Genomic DNA, 17,302 nt, shown 5'->3' with positions numbered 1-17,302 from the left:
GCAGTACATTTTATTTTTGTTTGATATCATGTGCTTCATATGTTTCATATTTGCAGAGTTGTTGGATAACTTTTTGCCAAAACCAAAAAAGCCAATATCAGTGAAGTCATTACCAAATGTCATAAGGTCAAATTCCCTCATCACAGCTGCTCCAGAAGAACAAACACAGCAGAAGGTAGGAAAATAATTATATAATATTAGAGGTTCCAGGCCCAGCTTATTTTTATTCTTTTTTTTACTTTATTTTTTACTGTGCAAATGTCTATAATTTGTTGTGATGCTCTTCATGTAAAATACCACACAAAGTACTATTACAAGATTGGGTGGCCAGCTGACACCATAATGCACATGAGCTATGAAGGTCTAGGCCCTTTTTCATGTTTTGTTTACTGTCTAAACTTCTGCTGGAGAGATTCACCACTTTTTCCTGGTTAAATCTTGTCCAGGGATATCCAAAAAAGGAGGTTAGTGATAGCTCTCTAAGATAATATTTCCATTTATTTGGAAAAATTTCCCCTCATTCCCCGTTATGTCTCAAAGGCAAAAATTTGAGTAAAATCTACCCCAGCAGGACATGGAAAGTGAAACAAAAAAAAAGCACAAAACAATTAGCCTATAGAGGTCCACTGTCTTTCCTTGTTTTGCCCTGAGCAAGCAATTATTCTGATCTCAGTATTAAAGTAAACATTTTCCTTTTTCGTTTTAAAGAACAGAGTTTCAAATGTTACCTGGATGATTTGATTATGTTTTTAGAAACCTACTGGGTGATGTCAAGTCGAGTATAGAGAAGAAATTTGGCAGATCCCAGAAGACTTCAGAATACCAGTTTCCAACAAGATTGACTACTTCATTAATATTACTATTTAGGAGGCTGGGTATTACTGGAATTGAAGTGACCTGTGTCACATGGGATTTTGTTCAGACTATGGGTAAAATCTGCAGTGTTTAACCACTAAGTAGTTACAAATAGGCTAAAGGCAGTATCCTCTAGGCATTTGTAAATGTTTGCTCATGTGTTTGCTTGCAGCTTACCTTCCTAGTTTTCAGTTGCTACATTTCAAATATGGTTTTGTAAAATGTATGTCTTGTGTGTTTACATTGTTTGAATTTTTGAAACTATTGTAAAATGTAAAACTGGTAAATATGTATTCAAATTAAATTAGGCTTCATATTTGGAATTATTGTACTCTTCAAACATTTTTGTTTTTCGGATACATCCTGTCGTTAATCGCCTACCTTTTCCTTACATTTTTTATTCCCTCTTTTATTGGGATAAATAACTGTTTTAGGAGTTGATGGAGGCAATATTTAAAGCCCAAGTGAAATTTTAGGTTTATTCTGCAAAACATATTCTAGGTACAATAAAACAAAAGGGATGAAAAGTGTTTGTTTTTTTGGAAAGCTGATTTAGAAGTAGAAGACAACACTTGTAATGCTCTTACAGAAGTCCAGCACACATCCTATCAATTCAGATCTATAAGTGTGTAGAGAAGGATATTCACCTCTCTGCTTCCACACAGCAAGGGTGCACTTTGGCTGCATTCTAGCAAGGAACAGACCTGTACACTCTGAAAGTGGCTGCTGTATATAGACAATGAACAGTAAATCTTTGCATACTTTTGTTTGTATTTTACATGTAGGTTCAATTGGGCTTTGAAGAAGTATGATGTTATCTGCAGGAATAAAAGGTGAAAAAAATGGGGGGGCAAAATTTAGATCGAATCAACCTGATTAGGTTGTGATCAAGGTGGGTGAGGCTGTCAAATACATGTGGCTGCAGGTTTCCTTCAGCTTCATCTCACTGAAATACACCTCCCTTTCTTTTTGGATCAGATTTATATAGACGTATATATATATATATATATATATATATATATATATATATATAACTTTTACAAAAAAAAAAAAGATATTCTCAGTTTGGGCTTATACCGCATGTAAACTCTGCAACAACCTGGCTGGCGTTCAGCTACTACTGAGGAAGCCCTTAGATTGGGTGAAAAGTGTCGGGTCCTCTGGCTGTGCGCATAGCTTGTTAACTATTTTGATTCAGCCCCGCTACATATCATTACTATCTACATGATATAGTAGGTTAATTGATGTATAGCTAACAATCCACTGGATGAATATGTATCAATTTGACTTATTTTGTGAGAATTATCATTCAATACACTATTTTTTTTTTGCCTAAAAAACCCTCTGTTTCTATTTTCATGTTTTTGATTGGTATTAAGGTAGGTGAGGCAGTAGAAGTTGGAAAATACCAGGTCCAAATTGTGTCTGGCGATGTGTGAGGAGCCATTTATGATCTGTGTGATTCCAAACAGGAGGTAATGGAGCGCAGTCTTGCTGAGGTTGGGGTTGTCCAGTACAACAATAAAGTCACCGACCCATGGGTCCCATGTGACCCATTTTATATGTTGACAATTCCTACGCCTCAGGAGGGGTAACAAGAGGTAACTGCTGGGCTTTTTCATGCATTTTCAAGTGGCCTTTTTCTTTTTGTTTTCTTAATTGAAACTGCATGCATTTATGTACCCTTGTACTCATTCCCCAAGGTGGGGTGGTGGAGATCTGGGAGTTTCCTTTTTAAAGGGGGCTTCCAGATTCCAAAGACCTGCTAAAAACGTTTTTAAAAGCCCCTATTGTTTTCAATGGAAGTGTTCATAATTCTGTGTAGACTAAGCCTAAATTTTCCTTTCTATTGGAAGTTACTATCCCCACACAAGTCACCATGCACCCCATGGCCCCTCCCCTTCCCCACTGTGCGTGTCAAAAACGAAAGGGGGTGCATGAGCTTTGTGTTGTTAACAGATTATTCGTCTGATATCTTTTGGTGTTTTTCCATTATTCAGCTAAGCACCTAGTAACTTCCAATGCGTCTTGAAGTCAGTGAGGAGAAAGAAATGAAAGAAATGAGAACAAACACTACTGATGGATAGATTCGGAAAATGAATCTGCCGTAAAAAGTTAGCTCATGGATGTTTGAGCTTTTTTGCCATTTCAACGACATGTTCACGGATGGAAATTGTGAACACTTCTCGTAGCGGTGTGTAGTTCAAGTCCGGTGGGTTTGTCATTAACGACGTGTTCATGGATGGAAATTCTGAATACATGTTATAACTGTAGTCCAATCCTGTAGCGGTGCCATGGTTCGGGCTTCCTGTGGAAGGATTCCAGAAGCCCTAGAAGAGTCTTCATCTCCGAGCTTTGTCAAGCTCTGTCCGCTCATTGGAGCAGTCAAGCTTCCTCTTTAGAGCAGCTTGGGCTGCTGGGTTTGTGGGAGCCCTTACCTCCGGGGTCACAGGGCTGATGCTACAAACCAGATCCCAGTACCAACAGGTGTATACAGTTTTTTCCAGTGATGGAGCAAGGGGCTGTATGGCACATAGTTCTGAGCCAAGGGAGCCTAATAAATAATTTGCTCCGCATATGACTGCCATTCCATGTCTTCCTCATAGGGTTGCATTCCCATTGGCTGAGAGTAAGGTCTGGCAGATGCCTGGATGTTTACCCGTTTACTGGAATGAAGCACGGCAGACAGCGGAGAGCTCCGAATCATGGTAGCCTGGGAAATGGCATGAGATCTTTTACGGGGCACCGCCTTTAAGTGTTTGCCAGCAGATGTTTTAGAAGCTCCGTATAATAGTCAAGTGGTAGTTATTTCCATGTCTCAGTGGCCTGAGCTAAAAATAATCGTCGCTAATATGTTAGCTTTGTGGAATAAGCCTTTTATTGATGTACAAGATAAAATCAAAGTTATACTTACTTTGAACTTCCCTGTTTGGGGAATTACATTCAAAAAGTTGGACATATCTGTCAGATTATTGATTTGAAATCTCTGTCTAAAATTCAGCTCACACAACAATCCAAGGGTCTTTTTAAAATTGACTCTTGTGCTTTCAAAATCCAGATCCAATCTTTACAGCGCTCAGGGGTTGAATGACTTTCAAACAGAGGCATACACTGTGATAGCTGACAGTGTGGATGCTTATCTTTGGGATGCCCTGATTGGTCAGTTGGTCAGTGGGTAACCACAGCAACCATCTGTTTTTCTCTGCTGCCAGTGAAAAGGAGTAAGCAAGCTTTGAAGATGAATTTCCCTATAATGCCTATAAAGAGGTGAATCAGACATTTTTTAGTGTGTTTTTTTTTTGGGCTTGTAATATACAGAAGTCTGCAAATAAGAGCCATTGATTGAACTTTTTTTTAAGTGTGTGTGTGTGTACATATAGTGTTCTTCCCAAATTGTTTTGTAGCCATGTGTTGGTAGTAGAGACATGCAACAAATTGCATGTTTCCATTTATTTTTTTTGTGAATAAAAGATTTATTGTTATTTTTTGCAGACACTGATTTTTCAATTGAGAATTTGAATACATCACGGATTTACTTCTCTCGTTGAGCCGAGCAAGTCAAGCCACTTATCCCCACTTATCAACCACTAGGCACCCTTTTTTGACCGTAAAAGGGAAAACTTTGCTTAGTTTTCATCCCCGAGTTTTTCACTACAACAGCAGTGATGAGAGATGCACATCATTAGCGTAAGTGGTTCTAAACCACTCCATGTTTTTACCTAACAAGTTTTATTCCTTTTTGTCATGTGATGAAGCACCTAATTTCTGAGCAGCATCTCTGTGGTTTTCACAGCAGATGCAGAGATGATCATAGCTGTTCTCTACACTCCTTTAATTTTATTAAAAGTATTTTTTTTTTACATGATTGTGTGTTTCAAACATTTTTTATATTCATAATATCTACTAGAACCCTTGTTCGTACATATTTCTGTAAGTTACAGGTCTACCATTTAAAAAAAAATTTTCATGAAAAACAGTGGATCACTTTTGGTACAGAAATCTAGACCTCAGTGTAACGCTCAGGTGGTTAAGTTTTTCTGTCAACCACATTTGGTTTTTTTGCTGTATGTTGTTGGCTTGTCAGCTCAAGTAGAGCTCCACTGTCTTTCCTTGTTTTGCTCTGAGCAAGCAATTATTCTGATCACATTATTAAAGTAAACATTTTCATTGTTTGTTTTAAAGAACAGAGTTTCAAATGTTACCTGGATGATTTGATTATGTTTTTAGAAACCTGGGTGATGTCAAGTCGAATATAGAGAAGACATTTGGCAGATCCCAGAAGACTTCAGAATGCCATTTCCCAACAAGATTGACTACTTCATTAATATTACTATTTATGAGGCTGGGTATTACTGGAGTTGAAGTGACCTGTGTCCCTTTAAATTTTGTTCAGACTATGGGTAAAATCTGCAGTGTTTAACCACTAAGCAGTTACCAATAGGCTTCTGAAGGCAGTATCCTCTAGGCGTTTGTAAATGCTTGCTCATGTGTTTGCTTGCAGCTTACCTTCCTAGTTTTCAGCTGCTACCTTTCAAATTTGGTTTTGTAAAATGTATGTCTTGTGTGTTTTCATTGTTTCAATTTTTCTATTGTAAAATGTAAAACTGGTAAATATGTATTCAAATTAAATTAGGCTTCTGATTTGGAATTATTGTACTCTTCAAACATTTTTGTTTTTCGGATACATCCTGTCTAAACGCCTACCTTTTCCTTACATTTTTTATTCCCTCTTTTATTGGGATAATTAACTGTTTTAGCAGTTGATGGAGGAAATATTTAAAGCCCAAGCGAAATTTTAGGTTCATTCTGCAAAACAAATTCTAGGTACAATAAAACAAAAGGGATGAAAAGTTTTTGTTTTCTTGGAAAGCTGATTTAGAAGTAGAAGACAACACTTGTAGTGCTCTTACAGAAGTCCAGCACACATCCTAACAAGTCAGACCTATAAGTGTGTAGAGAAGGATATTCATCTCTCTGCTTCCACACAGCAAGGATGCTCTTTGGCTGCATTCTAGCAAGGAACAGAACTGTATACTCTGATAGTGACCTGCAGCTGCAGGTTTCCTTCAGCTTCATCTCACTGAGATACACCTCCCTTTCTTTTTGGATCAGATATATATACACGTGGACTTACAACTTTTACAAAAAAAAAAACTATTGATAACCTACTCGGAGATATTCTCAATTTGGGTTTATACCGCATGTAATCTCTGCAACAACCTTGCTGGCGTTCAGCTACCCCTGGGGAAGCCCTTATTGGGTGAAAAGCGTCGGGTCTTCTGGCTGAGCGCATAGCTTGTTAACTATTTTGATGCAGCCCTGCTACATATCATTACTGTCTATATGATAGTAGGTTAACTGATGTATAGCTAACAATCCACTGGATGAATATTGGATCTTTTTACTTTAGAGATCCTTATGCTACACTGTGTATAATTTATGTATCAATTTGACTTAGTTTGTGAGAATTATCATTGAATACAATATTTATTTTTGCCTGAAAAAAACCCCCTCTGTTTCCATTTTCATTTTTTTGATTGGTATTAAGGTAGGTGAGGCAGTAGAATACGGAAAATACCAAGTCCAAACAGGAGGTAATGGAAAGAAGTCTTGTTGAGGTTGGGGTTGTCCAGTACAACAATAAAGTCACCGACCCATGGGTCCCATGTGACCCATTTTAATATGTTGACAATCGCTACGCTTCAGGAGGGGTAACAGGAGGTAATTGCTGGGCTTTTTCATGCATTTTCAAGTGGCCTTTTTCTTTTCTTAATTTAAATTGCATACATTTATGTACCCCTGTACTCTTTCCCCAGGGTGGGTTGGTGGAGATCTGGGAGTTTCCTTATTAAAGGGGGCTTCCAGATTCCAAGGACCTGCTAAAAACGTTTTTAAAAGCCCCTATTGTTTTGAGTGGATGTGATAATTCTGTGTAGACTAAGCCTAAATTTTCCTTTCTTTTGGGAGTTGCTATCCCCACACAAGTCACCATGCACCCCATGGCCCCTCCCCTTCCCCACTGTGGGTGTCCAGAACGAAAGGGGGTGCATGAGCTGTGTGTTGTTAGCAGATTAATCTTCTGATATCTTTTTGTGTTTTTCCATTATTTAGCTAAGCACCTAGTATCTCCCAATGCTTCATGAAGTTGGTGAGGAGAAAAAGAAAGTACAACAGACCAAACACTACTGATGGATAGATTCAAAAAATGAATCTGCCTTAAAAAGTTAGCTCATGGATGTTGGAGCTTTTTTGCCATTTCAATGACGTTTTCACGGATGGAAATTGTGAACACTTGTCGTAACGGTATTTATGTCAAATCCGGTTGGGTTGTCATTAACGACGTGTTCATGGATGGAAATTATGAATACTTGTTGTAACTGTAGTGTAATCCTGTAGCGGTGCCATGGTTCGGGCTTCCTGTGGAAGGATTCCAGCAGCCCTAGAAGAGTCTTCGTCCCTGAGCTTTGTCAAGCTCTGTCTGCTCATTGGAGGCGGTCGAGCTTCCTCTTTAGAGCAGATAGGGCTGCTGGGTTTGTGAGAGCCCTTACCTCCGGGGTCACAGGGTGATGCAACAAACCAGATCCCAGTACCAACAGGTGTATACAAAGTTTTTTCCAGTGTTGGAGCAGGGGGCTTTATGGCACATAGTTCCGAGCCAAGGGAGCCTGATAAATAATTTGCTCCGCATATGACTGCCATTCCATGTCTTCCTCATAAGGTTGCATTCCCATTGGCTGAGGGTAAGGTCCGGCAGATGCCTGGATGTTTGACCCTTGACTGGAATGAAGCATGGCAGTCAGCGGAGGGCTCCGAATCGTGCTAGCCTGTTAAATGGCATGGGATCTTTTACGGGGCACCACTTTTAAGTTTTTGCCAGCAGATGTTTTAGAAGCTCCATATGATAGTCAAGTGACAGTTATTTCCAGGTCTCAGTGGCCTGAGCTAAAAATATTCGTCACTAATATATATGTTAGCTTTGTTGAATAAGCCTTTTATTGATGTACAAGATACACTCAAAGGTTATACTTACTTGGAACTTCCCTGTTTGGGGAATTACATTCAAAAAGTTGGACATATCTAAACAGATTATTGATTTGAAATGTCTGTCTAAAATTCAGCTCATACAACAATCCAAAGGTCTTTTTAAAATTGACTCCTGTTCTATCAAAAGACTGGAGATCCAATCTTTACAGCGCTCAGGGGTTGAATGACTGCTCTGAGTTTAGCGCTGACATATATCTCCCCAGAGGGTTTTAGCTGGTTGCTCTGCCTGGCTGCTTTGAATACCCCGCCCAGCTCTCCTCGCAGCTCTCATGCTGTTCACGGATCTCAGTGAGGCCGCTATGTGCTCTGTGTGAGGTCAGAGGATTGCTGCTGGGATGAGAGGTGAGCACACACAGTTCAGCCTTCATGTGAAGGGGACACTGGCAGCTCATAGACCCCCATCTCATAGCACAAGGTCGGATTTCTATTTAAAAAATGCTGTGAGATAAAGAGCTGTGTATAAAGTCTGCATGTCATTCTGCATTCTCATAGCTCTCTGTGTACAAACCTCCATATCTCTTAATATGTATGTCACAATGACTTGTAATTTTCAGGGTGTACGGGGGACTCTCATAGATTCTAGTTATTACAATTGCAGCCCCCCAGCTTTAAAGAATTTCAAGATATGGGGATCGCTAATGTAAAAAGTTATGAAAATTGAACTTTGGGGTTGCTGTTTCTGAGGAAAGTACAACTAGGAGTCCTAAATTGAAAATGCAAATTGGAGACCCTGGAGCCACTAACGTAGCAAGAAGCATTGGGGTGGGGCCCCTAAATATATACCTAACTGTCACAAATCTATACCTATAAAACTATTGTCTGCTTCACTTTGAAACCCAATTTCTCCTAGGGTGGGGGTACAAAACTAAAAATATAGTTGCAAGTGTCGGGCACATTCTCCCCTTAGAATCTCATTACTACAGCATCATTAGAACATAAAACACTCTGCCCATTAAAATGGGCTTCCCTGCCCTGTTACACATTCCTGTCCACTTAACTAACATTCTGAACTTTATTTTGGGAATGGGGAGGTGTAAGAAACCAAAAATATAGGTACAAGTGGGGAACATCGTTGACTGACATCCCCTAAAACTTCATCACTATGGCATCATTAGAAAATTAACTCTGCCCACTAAATTTTATTGAGGTTAAGGTACTGGAAGGTTACAGTCATGTGTAAGGAAATGCATTTTGATGGACAGTTTTTTTTAATGTTGTAATGATGCCATGGCGATGAAAGGTGATAGCTACACGTGTCTCCCACTTCCTCCTATATTTTTGTTTCCCTGCACCTCTTAATTCTGGAGAAATTGGGGTTTGAGGTAAGATGCAGACACATTTTGCTATGTAGAGATTTATGTTCTCATAACGCCATACTAATTTTTGAAAGGTTTAGCCAGAAGTAGCCCCCACTTGCACCTACAGTTTCAGTTTCCTATGCCTCCACGTGTACCTTAAAAATTTCAAGTTAGTACAACCAACGGCTTAGGAGATATGAAGGTTTGAACACAGCAAGTTTTTAGGCTGCAGAATATGACAAGCAGCGTTTACACTCACATTGCTATCACACTGCTCTGCCGATGACTTTACATACTGCGGATAAACGTCACAGACAGTGTATTTATATAGAATATGGGCAGTGATAAGAGGGGGTCACTGGCTGTCTTGTCCTCATCTGATATCACATGCATGATGCTATTAAAGCATCGCCACATTTTTAACAATATATTAAAGAGTGACTTTCTCTGTTATGTAATGGAAAAATGGAATGGAATTTTTTTGTTGTTTTTACACTTTTGTGGAGAGGACCTCTCCCCTTCAGTCTTCACTTCCATTTCGGTAATGACCGAAGGGGAAATCCGCAGCCTCCTGGGATATTTGTGTCACATATCCCAAGAGGCTCTGCACTGCTCCTTGTGTACATGCACCTTCAGAGGCTTTCTTTTAATGTAAAAAAAAGTGTTCAATCTCATGCATGCTCAGTGCAAGGCAGCACTGGATGTACAAGTGAGCATTGGAGAAAAGGTGGAAGCTAAGCCAGCATGGGCCTGCTGGGCTAATTTTGTAAAAGAATCAAGTGAAAAAAAGGTTTTCACAGAAGTTCACTTTAACTAAATATAGACACAGGAGCACATCTGAAGTTAGGCTGAATTCACACAGTAGTCACTAAGGTTACATTTGTCCATTCCTCATGCCAGGAAGCACTACTGCTTAAAAAACTTCTAGCTCTGAAAAAGCCAGGCACTTACGGCCTGTTATCAATCCTAGGTGCCCAGCACTTGCTGCCTGTTACCAATCCTAAGTGCCTAGAACATACCGCCTGTTATCAATCTTAGGGGCCTAGCACTTACCACCTGTTACCTATCCTAGGTGCCTAGCTGTTGCCAGAAGTCACTGGCAAATGTTTCTTGCTGCTAATATGAGCTAAGCCTAACTTGTTATACAACATTCATTATACTATTACACGACTACAAAGGAATACACTCTTTAAACTTAGAACACTAGGAAGTTGGGTCACAATACAGGGCATAGGACAGTTGTGGCAAAATACATAGAAAAGAAGAACTGACTATAATAACGGGCCAGGTATTACAAAGCTGTAACAAATAATTGGGAGAAGGTAGAACATTGAAACAATAAGTTGCTGGACACCCATGGCATACACAACTGTGAGCGCTAAATTTGCTCTGTTTTGCCACACCCCCTTTTTTACCACCCAGCTACAGCTTCCTACCACCCAGGCTGAAAAAAATTTCTTAGGAGAACACTGAGCGCTGACCTTTCAAACAGAGGTATCCACTCTGATAGCTGACAGTGTGGATACTTATCTTTGGGATTCCCTGATTGTTCAGTTGGTCAGTGGGTAACCACAACAACCATCTGTTTTTCTCTGCTGCCAGAGAAATGGAGTAATAAACAAGCTTTGAAGATGAATTTCCCTATAATGCCTATAAAGAGGTGAATACGACCTTGTTTTAAAGTGATTTGGGTATTGTAATATACAAAAGTCTGCAAATAGGAGCCATGGTTTGAACTTTTTTTCAAGTGTGTGTGTGTATGTATACATATACAGTGATCTCCCCAGAAATTGTTTGTAGCCAGGTGTTGGTAGTAGAGACATGAAACAAATTGCGTGTTTCCATTTATTTGTTCTATAGTTAATTAGTGGCCCCTATAATTGTGGCTACTTTCTACCACCTTCTTATACTTACTTTTTTTTTTTTTAGTTTTTTTATTGTGAATAAAACTGTTTTTACAATTGAGAATTTGAATACATCATGGTTTTACTTCTTTCAGGTTGCAAAGCGTTGATATCCTTTTGGGAGGGGGTTTTGTCTTTTGTTGTAAGATTTTTTAAAAGAACAATTTTAGTCGAGCCACTTACCCCCATTTTCCCTTCTGCGGTTTTCCCACTGGATCCTAGGGAATATTTCTTTTTGAAGTAACAAAATTTATTTTCAAAAATTGAAGATGCATTTCTCTATAATGCCTATAGAGAGGTGAATCAGACCTTGTTTTAAAGTGTTTTTTGTTATGGGCAGACTTACCACCACACTACTTTGTGACTTTGATTTGTGTTTGGAGCTACGTCTCTGATACATATTGTTCCTCTCCTTACGAGATTGTAAACGCTTCTTTTTCTGATAAAACTAGTGAAAAAGCAGAGTGGATCAGAGTTTAGTTTTTTTAATTTTGCTTCACATCTTTCACATCTTATAATGGGAGGAACTCCCAACATGAACTGAATAGAAGAAGATCTCATCTCAGATGGTCAAAGTGTCATTTTCAAAGGATTACAATTTTACATGTTTGTCCAATGACATTACTATTAGCATGGGCTAAACCCTTAAATGAGCTGGAAAAAGGGTGCATATACCTGGAATTTACACAATACAAGAAAGATGAATAAAGAACCTAACTTCTCACCTTTTCTGCAATGTTTAGTAAATGTGCTGGCAGTCCATCAGACTCAGAGCTATTGGATCCACCAGTGCTGAAAGAGACAGTGACAAATTAATGTTATCAAATATTGCAGTCTTTTAGATTGCGTTATGGCTGTGCAATTAAAGGCACTGATATATTAAATCTCCCCAAGGCCGCGGCATGACAAGTTAGCCTCCAGAAATGGAGAGAATACACTTTCATCAGTAAAACTGGGTGATCCCGCAAACCTAGAATGGATTCCCTAAAAGTCATTAGCTAATGTTTTCAAATCTGGGCCAGACCTATTCCAAGTATGCTAGATCACCCAGTTTCATTGATGAGAGTGTATCCTCTCCAAATCTAAAGGCCAAAGTGTCATGACCCAACATTGGGTAGTGACAGAGCAAAATCAAAGACAGTTTTGTGGTGTCTGTAATGACATAACCTCAAATACCCAGTAAAAAGAAGAATGACAGACTAGAAAGGCCTAATACTCACCCAAAATGACATCACCACTTGCTTTCCAGCTGATGCAGACATTTACCTTTTTTGATAGTGTGAATACGTGTTCCTCCTGCCAGATGCATTGGTTTCTTGCACATGCTCATACATCACTGCATAAGAGCTGCTGGGAGAAAATATTGCATGATAGGAGGAACAGGTCCACTTAGTCAAGTACCTGCATGGCTGGAGCGCAGGAAAGCAGCGGAATATCATGACTGCTCGAAAATAAAGTACAATGCTTCTTCTTTTACAGGACTAACCCTGTATTACTGCAATAGTTCTGCTAATCTGTCCCTGTCCATGAGTAGTAAAGCTTAGAACCATCCTCATGTCAGATAAAGATTTTAGAACATGAAAGCACAGCCCCCTCCTGATAACCTGTCCCTGTCCATGAGTAGTAAAGCTTGGAACCATCCTTGTGTCGGCTAGAGATTTTGGAACATGAAAGCACAGCCAGCATGCTGTGCCCCCTACATCTTCAGAATTATACCTCTTTTCTCTAACCATTACATCTAAAGGTGGTTAAATTTCCCCTCTATGCTACTCTTACATTAGCTTTCAACTTGGATACAAGATATATTCTTGCTCCTCTAGAGATGTACTTTGGATTTATTTCCCACATCAAAAGCCCTGCTTCAAGTGTATAGGAATTTTTTTCTGATCATTGTCTCAAGCTCCTCTGAGGAAGCCAGCCAAAATATATCGGGCTTAAGAGACTTAAGAAAACAATGCTAACTGCAACAAGCATAATATTTCAGCAGGATTTTTTTTTTACAAGACTCTGCATATACATGCATACATGTAAATGTAGAGCTCAATAGATAGAAAGTTTAATTTTGTATCCCATACATACCTGTCCATATAATGGTTGGGCAAGTGACTATCTTTAACTGTTTTATAATACTTGGTAAAAGAACCATTGCTAAGAAATGTGTAATTTGTAATATGTTCTTTCTTTAAAACACTATGCAAAAAAGTCTGTCAGACTTAATTAATCTTTACTTAATTAATAGAGATTTAAGAAGTTTTCTGAAACCTTCAGTGATGATATTGTGATTAAGATTGAAATGAAACCTAAAGGATCCTAAGGATCCAAGAAATGCATCCAGGAATGTTTTAGGACAGGTCAGGTTCACTTAATTTATACATCGTGACATAAGGAGAGAAAAAAAAAAGAGAATTAGTTATTAAAGCCCAAATGAAGTACAAAGATTTTACATCACATCAATTAGAAAAGAAACACTTCGCATATGGAGGCGTAAAAGTGTGAAATTCACACATTACAACAAAACTGTTGTCTACCTTGGTAATTAGCACAAATCCCTAATTAAAGATCTTGAAATAAAATCCACTAATAGGAAGATTTTCAAATTAAATTAAAATCACGACAAACTTGAAAAATATATCAATTGTCCAGTATAAATATCAAGTTGAAAAGATGTAAGATGAAGTGGAGGGGAGTGGAGTGGAGTAAACCTAGTCTATTGCCACTGCGGTCTCCTGGAGCCCTATAGGACCCAGCTGCTGGTCAGCCAATAGGAACTGTCCACATCACATACACCGATCTATATAAAGTACAAAAAACAAGATATTTTGTGAGGGGTTAAGGGTGTGCAATCATTTTTTCATTCAATGTTGGAATGATGTCTAAATGGGTAAACCCAACCCAAACCTTTTACTGTTTCTCCCTCTAGATTTTTTTTAAGTTATGAAGAAAAGGAAGGTGTGAGAATTAGCACCAAATGGAAGGCTGGCAATAAGGAAACTCTTTAGGAAACAGAGTCTCTTTAGGGGTTTCGGCCCACAATTACTGAATGGAAAAAAGGCAAACAAACAAAACTTTTTTCACTTGCAGGGATGGTGTCAGCAACATATCAGAATTGGGATTTTGCCCCACCCTACTCTTGCAGATTCCCAATAAAACCGGCTCCAGGACAGAACTTTTAAACAACCCACAGGGAAAGATAAAGCTATTTGATAGTAATTATATAGCACAGGGGAGATAAGATAAGAGGAAATTCTCCTAAATGGGAACATGGATAACAAGCAATGAGAAAATATTATAACCACTGTTTAAAATGTTGACTTAACCTCTGGCTAGGAGATTTCACTTCTTCTCCATGTGAGGGGTTCAGGTAGAATAGGTAAAATATTTTTAAATCATTTAAAATCTTATTGAGACTTGGGATGCAAGGAGAAAAGAGCAACTGGAGAATTTAATATATATATATATGTCACAACATTCTAGTATTTGGATTTTAATGAGTCCTTATTTTAACAGTGCTTGGTACTCCTGAACAAAACATTTATTGGGCTGACATTTTTATTATTAGTTTGATGGTTGCTCCAAGTTTGTTAACCACTCTTCAGGATTCTCACGATTGTATTTGTGTAATAATGTAGGAAAAGAAGACGTGGATTGCAGGGGGTGAGATTAGGTCTGTTTGCAGGTCACTTGAGTTACTCCATGCCAGACTAGTCAAACCATATCTTTTTGGGCCTTGCTTTGTGCATTAGGGCTTAGTCATGCTGGAACAGAAAAGGTCCTTCCCCAATCTGTTCCCACAAGTTTGTCAGTACACAATTATCTAAAATGTATTTGTATGCTGTACCTTCAGATAGATGTGATCGTCAGACGTCCACAAACTTTTTATTTTTTAGTTTATCAAATGTAGCTTGTTGATCACTACAGTTTACAAACTAAAAAGTCCTATTCTTACCTTGATTCAATGTCCGACAGGGAAATGTCACTCAAACTGACGTCAGAATCAACATTTCTTCCAAGTGGTTTCAACTTCTCTTTTATTTCTTCCTTGACTATTGTCTGTAGCTCAGACAAACATACCTTAAACTGAAAACAGAGGGCAGTCAATGCAAGGAGATTCTTATATTTACACAATTATTATAACAAGGTCCAAACAAGGATGATTTAAATCAAAAGAACATATGGGGACTTAACGATTAGCATTTCAACAGTTATAACCAACTACAATACTTGTGAAAACCTATTGAGCGAAATGCTCACCTTTGTACTGTCAGGATCACAATAGTCCAGTAGAGTGTCACAGAAGTGATGCCCCATCAATTTAAGATCCTTTGTTGTAAAATGAGTACCTTTTCTGTCCCCTATAAAATCAGAAAAGGCATATTAGGTCTTTATTAAAGATTTTTAAAATGTTCCAGATTCTGACCTGGTATAGCACATATTAGTTCTGACCAGTGCCTTAGGGAAAGAGTAACAGTGAGTTATGGGGTAGGGGAAAGAATAGAACTTGCACCTGAGTTAAAAAAAAAATAGGCACCGTAGATCCAGATAAAAGTGACAAACACATATCGGATGTAAGTAAAAGTTCACGTTATTAGCTCACTTAAAAAACTGTGCACTGGGGTTGATGGTGTGCTATATATTAATATATATATATATATATATATATATATATATATATATATATATATATATATGGCAGTGACATCCGTGGTTGGGCTGAGATATACTGAACCTGACATTAAATGCTGACCACTGTGGTAAATTACATTATAATGATAATTTCTGTGACCAAGGACAAGGTAGTGCTGACCAGTATAGTGGAAGAATACTCACCAAGTGTAGATCCACCAAAGGTAGACTCTATGGTGTAACTGTTTCTAATGCCATGGCGCCACATTACAATTCGTCCTGTACCTTCTTTACTTTTCTGCACTTTAAACTTACAGCCTTTAAAAAAGAACTATAAACAAGAAACGAATTTTTATCGGGCAAGTTTTTGTTCCTGAAGGTTATGTGATGAAGCACCTCATTCCTGCGCAGCATCCTTGTAGTTTTCACAGCTGATGCAGAGAGGAGGATCACAGTGGTTCTCTTCATTTTTCACTTTTCAAGAAATTAGCTAAATTTATGGTTTCTGATTTGGGTCTAATTGAGGAGTAAGATTTAGGTCCAATAAGGGTATCTGTTTTTTGGTCTGATTTATATTCTCTGGGAGGTTATATGATTTTTATGCTCTGATTTGGTGATATTCGCGTGGGAAACTCACAACAGACAAGGCAATAGAGGTTGGGACTGTCCCTTCCTCTGTCTATGAGAGTCTCTGAAAACTTTAACCTAAAAGTCTATATTTTATCCTTCAGTTCCTTGCGTCACCGGTCATCCAATTCTGGGCTGGTCTTTTCTTTAATTTGCCTGGAAACAACACGAGTTGTTGTTTTACTTGTTTTGCTGCCGCGGCATATTTCGCTGTCATTACTTTTCTTGGGGGGGGATGGGTTATGGTTTCTATGGTCAGCTATCAGCTTATCAGCTGGTTTCACTTGACCAGGTGCAAGGCCAAGGGGCCTCCGGGAACAGAAAGTAAGGAACACAAATAGATGAGTTAGTCATTTTGAAACAGCATAATATAGTTTGAGTTACTTCTCACTATACTTGTGGCTATATAAATTTTATATACATTCACAGAAGCTATGCTGGAGCTGAACTGAGAGGTCTGAAACATGAGATAACTACTAGCATTGGCGTAGCCTGATACTCCTCAATCCAAAAGCAAGATATGATCCAGGGCCCCTAAGCTTTTAGGCTTGTAAATACACTAGATAAGTATCATTTAAAATTAATGATTTCCAACCAATTATCAGATTATGAATTGTTTTGGATTTTATCAATAACTTAAAGTGAGGATCCACACTAATTCTTGGGTGCCATAAGTTTCCCAGCTTTGCAGGTCTTTTTAGGTAATTATTATTTCCAAGAGTGTGTACAGATGTCACTGAACAGCGAATGATTGTGCACAGAACCATACATAGGCAGTCAATATGCAGAGATATCCCCAATGTCTTTACAAACGCATTTGTGGTCAGTTTTACATATAAATAAAATTGTAAATTGTTTTATAGTGGGAACAATTTATATTAATCTTAACCACCTGAGCGTTACACTGATTTCTAGATTTCTGTTCCAAAAGCGTCACAGGTTTTCATGAAA

At 38.5% G+C, this 17,302-nt stretch overlaps 2 protein-coding genes across 2 annotated transcripts in view; one reads left to right on the top strand and one right to left on the bottom strand.

Annotated features, from left to right (window-relative positions):
* The window catches only part of AGBL2 (AGBL carboxypeptidase 2), a 36,550-nt gene extending 35,372 nt beyond the window's left edge, over window positions 1-1,178 (top strand). Inside the window, exons 21-22 of the mRNA XM_072421905.1 lie at window positions 57-175; window positions 709-1,178. Of these exons, the coding sequence (XP_072278006.1) occupies window positions 57-175; window positions 709-741 (152 nt within the window). The 3' untranslated portion in view covers window positions 742-1,178. The remainder of the gene's footprint in view (window positions 1-56; window positions 176-708) is intronic.
* Window positions 1,179-7,490: 6,312 nt separating this feature from the next.
* LOC140337745 (cytosolic carboxypeptidase 2-like) lies at window positions 7,491-16,051 on the bottom strand. Its single transcript, XM_072421543.1, has 6 exons — window positions 15,929-16,051; window positions 15,353-15,453; window positions 15,048-15,178; window positions 11,827-11,893; window positions 11,448-11,549; window positions 7,491-7,679 (listed from the first exon to the last, which is right to left on the bottom strand). Exons 1-6 carry the CDS (start codon window positions 15,990-15,992, stop codon window positions 7,491-7,493), a joined length of 654 nt encoding a protein of 217 aa, XP_072277644.1. The 5' UTR covers window positions 15,993-16,051.
* Between the last annotated feature and the right edge of the window lie 1,251 nt (window positions 16,052-17,302).

This window comes from Pyxicephalus adspersus, chromosome 9, assembly GCF_032062135.1.
Source record: "Pyxicephalus adspersus chromosome 9, UCB_Pads_2.0, whole genome shotgun sequence".
Classification (NCBI taxonomy): Eukaryota; Metazoa; Chordata; class Amphibia; order Anura; family Pyxicephalidae; genus Pyxicephalus; species Pyxicephalus adspersus.
Note: the sequence above shows the minus strand (reverse complement) of the source record. Positions and strands in the feature narration are given on the sequence as shown.